The sequence below is a fragment of the Sipha flava genome, unplaced genomic scaffold (genome assembly GCF_003268045.1).
Source record: "Sipha flava isolate LNK unplaced genomic scaffold, YSA_version1 65_pilon_pilon, whole genome shotgun sequence".
Classification (NCBI taxonomy): domain Eukaryota; kingdom Metazoa; phylum Arthropoda; class Insecta; order Hemiptera; family Aphididae; genus Sipha; species Sipha flava.
In genome coordinates, this window is record NW_020273605.1 from 2,159,059 (window position 1) to 2,164,950 (window position 5,892).

At 24.4% G+C, this 5,892-nt stretch overlaps 1 protein-coding gene across 1 annotated transcript; it reads left to right on the forward strand.

The window, feature by feature from the left end:
• LOC112691647 (sodium/potassium-transporting ATPase subunit beta-2-like) lies at positions 1-4,617 on the forward strand. Its single transcript, XM_025565987.1, has 7 exons — positions 1-304; positions 920-1,060; positions 1,148-1,261; positions 1,335-1,516; positions 3,797-3,901; positions 4,038-4,206; positions 4,293-4,617. The coding sequence occupies exons 1-7, from the start codon at positions 169-171 to the stop codon at positions 4,397-4,399; spliced, it is 954 nt and encodes a 317-aa protein (XP_025421772.1). The 5' UTR covers positions 1-168; the 3' UTR covers positions 4,400-4,617.
• The last annotated feature ends 1,275 nt before the right edge of the window (positions 4,618-5,892 follow it).

The window sequence follows — 5,892 nt, forward strand, 5'->3', positions numbered from 1 at the left end:
ACGGACTCGCCCCTGCTGGTCTACGAATTAAAATTCATTATCTCTACGATAGCCGCGCAACGTTCGTGCGAAACAGCCCCAACGGCATATTATTCGCGACGCGGTTATTCTTTCCCCATCGTCAGGTGGCTCAGGTTTTATTCCCGTACACACCACGTTTCCGGCGAGATGAACTACGGCAGCAAGACGACGTTTATGGGCTTCGACACGGACAAACGTAGATTGCCACTGTTTAAGAGGATCGTGTTGTACGCCTATGACAAGGACAATGGCGAAATATTCGGACGTACGCCGTCCAGTTGGGGTGAGTGACGTCTTGTGACTTAAAACGGTTTACTACTACAGCGGACGCTCGTCGCCTCGTTCGTCATACGACGTTTGGGCGTGTCCCGTCGCTACGACGTGTTTATTATTTTCCGATCGAATGGGATCTGCAATACCGAGAGCACTCGTTTTTCTTGGTCAAAAAATCTATTTCTTTTTTAATCTGATTTGATTCGGACGTAATAAATTACCCTTGTTTACACCCTAGTAGTTTGTCATATTGGAAATGAAACGGTCAATTATGTCAATATATCACATTGCAGATCATTTATCAGTTAAAATGTTGTCTATACAAGAATTAAGTATTATTTATAATATAAATATGTATATATAAACATAAATTTCTATTATATTCCTTAAATATTTATGAGTTGACTATAATATTGGAGAATATCAAACTCGATTCAGTTACTATATCATTAACTTAACGTTAAATGTGTTAGTTCATAGATTATTAGTCTTGCTATTTTTAAAACATTACCTGACATCCTACTTTATTAGTATAAGGAAATTTAATAATTATTACTTTAATTAATATTGAATTGGGAAACAATACACAATAATATATTATTATTATTATTATTTTTTATCTTAGCTCAAGTTGGAATATTTTATACGGGATTATATTTGTCACTTATTGCTATGTTTGGAGTAGTTTTGTGGGTTTTCTTCCAAACTCTTGATCCACGTACTCCAACTAGACAACTTGAGCATTCACTAATTGGAACAAATCCAGGTACTTACTTATATTATAATAGACTTTTTATTTTTAAATTAAAAATGAAAAGACTTACTTATATTTTATTTGTTATGCTTTCCTAAGGTTTAGGATTCAGACCTATGTCTAATGAAACTCATAGTACTCTAATCCATATCAATAGTAAATCTGTTGAAGACTATTCAGTATGGATGGATAGACTTGTCCAATTTTTAGATGGTAGTATATTTATATTTTTAAATTTATTATCGATAATGTGTTAATTATTTTTCTTTATCATTTAATGGTCCAGTGTACAAAAAACCCGGTTTGACTCCAGGAAGAGGACAAAATATTGCTACATGTAACTATAATCAACCTCCTGGCAAAGGAAAAGTTTGTGATGTTGATGTAAAAGCATTTGATACTTGTACTGAAGAACAGCGTTTCAACTTTCATCGACAAGGACCTTGTATTTTTCTTAAATTAAATAAAGTAAGAAGTTCAAAAATTATAAAATAATATTTAGGTATCCTAATATTTGTCTCATGAAATTATTATTTTAATGATCTTTGCAAATGGTCATAAAAATTTATTTCTAAATTTAAAATGTACTACCAGTTTATAATTATAAATAGGATTCGGATCTTATAGGATTATTATAGGATACAGATGAAAATAGTTAAGTGGGATATATATTTGTTTTATGCACCAAGATCACCAAAAATTAAATCTAAATGCTATTTTAGATTTTTAATACTATTTTCTAAGTTTCGATGCTATTTTTTGTTAATTTACATAATAATATAATGCTTTATTTTGTATTTTTCATACATTTTGTTTATATCAAAAGAAAAATAGTATTATATAAATAGTAAGTTCTTTAAATTGTTAACAGAAGGCAATTTAATGTTTTTATTTAATAGTGTATTAACTCATAAGATTACATAATAAATATTAATTCAAAAAAATAAGATAAACTTTCAGTAAAAGATAAACTAAATTTCATTTTGATTTAAATTATTTTTGCATATTGATGTTTTTTGGACATATTTTAAAGTTTTTTTTGTTGTACTATAATGAATAAATATCAGTACTTTTCAATGCTGTAAAATCTGAATTCTGATTATAACTATGATAAAAATTATATATATTGTATTAAATAATATAATCTGTACTATAAAAATGTAAGTATGTCCAACGTCTACAGTTTTTATCGATACATATTTAAAATAATTTTAAAAAATTGGTGTTATATCCAAATTTACACTTTGATTTCTTGTTATCACCTCAGAGTAAGTTTTAATTGTTTTATATTCTTAATTTTTTTCTAAGGCATATTTTAATTTATATTTAACTATTTTCCTATTAAAACCGGGAATATTTATCGAAATATTTTCAATTTCACTAAATATTTTTACACTATTAAGTAATTGATTATTTGATTCATCTAAACTTGTGAGTTTTGTGGATAACTCAGATAAATATAATTTTAAAAATGCTAAAATACATTTAAAAATTTACATCATAGTTATAGTTTTATTTTAAAATTATTTTAGAAATAATAATTTGTATATTTTATCAAGCGAAGTATACAAAATTGCAATAATTGCAAAAATTGCTTATTAAATTAAATAGGAAGACTGTAATTAATCCGATTCGTATACATATTTGATCAGACTTGATTTACCAGGTATCAATAAAAAGTTGTAATATCAATTACATCCGGTCTTTATTTATAACCATAAAATGACTAGCTTTAGAGTGTTCTTACAAGATTTTTTACAAGACGATGGAAACAACTCAATTATCTGGGAGGATTAAATTTTATAACAATGGTTGTTACATTCACATATAATCTGACTTTGTTAGAAAAAAAATCATATTATATTATTAATTTATATATATAATAAATTTTGAAAATATATAGTTAATATTTATTAAATTCAAAAAAAAAATTGAAGTAGTTTTTAATTATGTTAATATATTCTCTGTAAACTTTTCTACTACTTGATCATTATTTTCAAACTTAAAATGGTTTTAAAAATGATTACTTTAGAGTGTGCCTGCAATATTTAAAAATTTTTCTTTTTACTATTACAATAATTTTTTTAATTATTAAAATGGTGAAGTTTATAACTATAGTGAAACAAAAATATATTTTGATTTTCTAAAATTCTAATACCAATTATAAACTATATTTTTAAAAAATAAAAATAAATATGTATTTATAGATTTGCAAATTCAGCGTTAATACATTAAAATATTATTAAACATAATTATTAATTTATAGAAGTATCATATTACAATCGGTAATTAGTTGTCAATTGGCTGGTATTTTGCACACAAATTCAACGCAAGATAATGTTTTGTACTGTTAATAGTAAAAGATTATAAAAACACTTTATTGTTGTATTATTCACAGTAATGAGTCACAACAAATTAGTAATGATAATGGGATACATTCATCCTTAATTCATTTTTTTAAAGTAACATTGTTAAGTGTTCAAATCACTTTTATATAAGTACTATGTTCATATATATATATATATTTGTATAACATGCTTTTTTCTAGAGATACTTATAAATTAAATTAATGTATAAAAATATTATTTTATAAATGCCATTTAATAATAGGTTCTGTTTTTTGCTGATTGATATAAATAATTAATTAAATCTAGATGTTAATATTATTAGAACCTCTGATATTCTAGTTTTTTTATTTTAAATTTGATTTCTCTTTTATATAATAACAACCAATTTTTGTTCTTTTAGATTTATGGTTGGAACCCAATATTTTATGATGATCCTAATGATCTTCCCCATGATATGCCAAAAGATTTAAAAGAACGAATTAAACAAATAACTAATCCAGAAGAGGTTAGTAATTCATGTTATGTGTAGATTTTATTTTTTATGTAAATAATATCTGACAAACAAACATTTTTTAATATCAATTTCAAAAATTTCAAAATGTATGTTTATTGTTTTAAACTAGTCATAATTTTTTTTTTAGTTAAGAACTGTTTGGGTGTCATGTGAAGGTGAAACTGTTTCTGACAAAGAGCTAATTGGTCCGATGTCCTACTGGCCCATTCCAGGATTTCCAGGTTATTTTTTCCCATTTGAAAATTCAGAGGGCTATCTAAGTCCTTTGGTTGCAATACATTTTGAAAGGCCAGCAAGTGAGTCGTTTACTGTTTTGTTTAGTTTTATTGTTTAACTATACATTATTACTTAATAAACTGTTTTTTTGTCTATTTAAATTAAGAGAGCATTGTTATCAACGTATTGTGCAAAGCATGGGCGAAAAATATTATTCATAAAAAGAATGGTATTAACAGAGGATCTGTACATTTTGAATTGATGATGGATTGATAAAATATTTTCAAAAAACATTACACAAAGGTATAAAAAGTATTTTAAATAAATTTTTATACTAACCAAGTATTATTTATATTATGCATTATTTTTACTTTCACATATCAAACTTTGCAACAGCTATTTTACTTTATATAAACTCCTAAGTTATAAGTATATGTATTTAAATATTATTTGAAGTAGTTCTTTTAAGAAACTGAGTAGTAATTTAATTCGTCCAATTAGTATTAAGATCTCTGTTTGTATTAATTATTATTTTTCTTGATTATAAAAAAGAATAATAAAACAGATTATAATTGTTATGAATGAAAAAAAAAACGTCAAGACTGATTCTTTGACAATATAATTCATATATTATATATCATTCATATATACATTTGTATACATATCATCAGTAACTTGGCTGTTAAATTGTATAACAATGTAGAAGTTATTTTTATTTAAAGATGATCAATTTATTTAAACTATTTGTATATGATTGAAAAAAAAAATACTATTTGTGTTCAATGTGTTCTTTAGTTAGACAATTTATATTGTTGAACACAAGATCTGTCCATTAGAATTTATATATTTGACATTTGTATAGTACATATTCTATTATTGTCATACTAAACGCATATGAGATATATATGTTTAAGTGAATAATTGACGTTTATATTTTTGATAAAATTATATAAGTTAAACATGGTAGATGCCTATTGCAATTACCAATTTTATATTTTAGTATTTATCTTTATTATGATTATTAATTATTTTTTCGCAACAGAAACAGAAATTCTTTTTGTGTATGTATCAAAACAGTATTAAGTAATTATTTAAATTCCATTAAATGATTAAAGAAGTATAATATATATATACATAATTAGTTCATAATTATTTTTGAATACCAATGTTTTTCTATGTAAACCATTATTATTGTGTATTGTTAATAATAAAATACATCTATTTTTAATTAATTTATTATGTTCTTTTCAAATTAACCCCAAATATGAATTAATGTTAAATTTAAATAAACATTTTATTGAACAATTTAATTGTATCTTGTCAATGCTGTAGTAAATATTCAGCACACAAATAAAACAAAAATTATTTTTTTCCAATAAGAAATGGCCTAAATTGTTTTTAAATGCACATACATTTCTGCGTTTTAATTCTATGGTTTTTCTGGACAAATTGTACTGTTGAATTATTTGATTTGATCTATGGTTCGTAATAATTTGAACAACATATCAATTTATTTATGTAGATAAATATGTAATAGTAAAATTAATTTTATTCCTTGATAGAAACTTATAGAATTTGTAATTGAGAAAATATACAACACCGCACAGACTATTGTTAATATTTATGGATGTTACTAGTTTAAAATCGATTATCGGTTTTAAACAAATGATTATGTTATTGTACAATAGTTTTTAAAAACAACATTCATTCATAAATATTGATTTACCTATTTATTTTTACTCCAAGCTGGAATCATTTAAGTTCTT

What these genes read in the sequence shown, in the direction of transcription:
- LOC112691647 (XM_025565987.1), top strand. Translation starts at nt 169, where the DNA reads ATGAACTACGGCAGCAAGACGACGTTTATGGGCTTCGACACGGACAAA. An exon ending in ACTAATTGGAACAAATCCAG is followed by an intron (nt 1,061 to 1,147) that starts GTACTTACTTAT and finishes TGCTTTCCTAAG; the next exon opens with GTTTAGGATTCAGACCTATG. An exon ending in TTTTTCTTAAATTAAATAAA is followed by an intron (nt 1,517 to 3,796) that starts GTAAGAAGTTCA and finishes TTGTTCTTTTAG; the next exon opens with ATTTATGGTTGGAACCCAAT.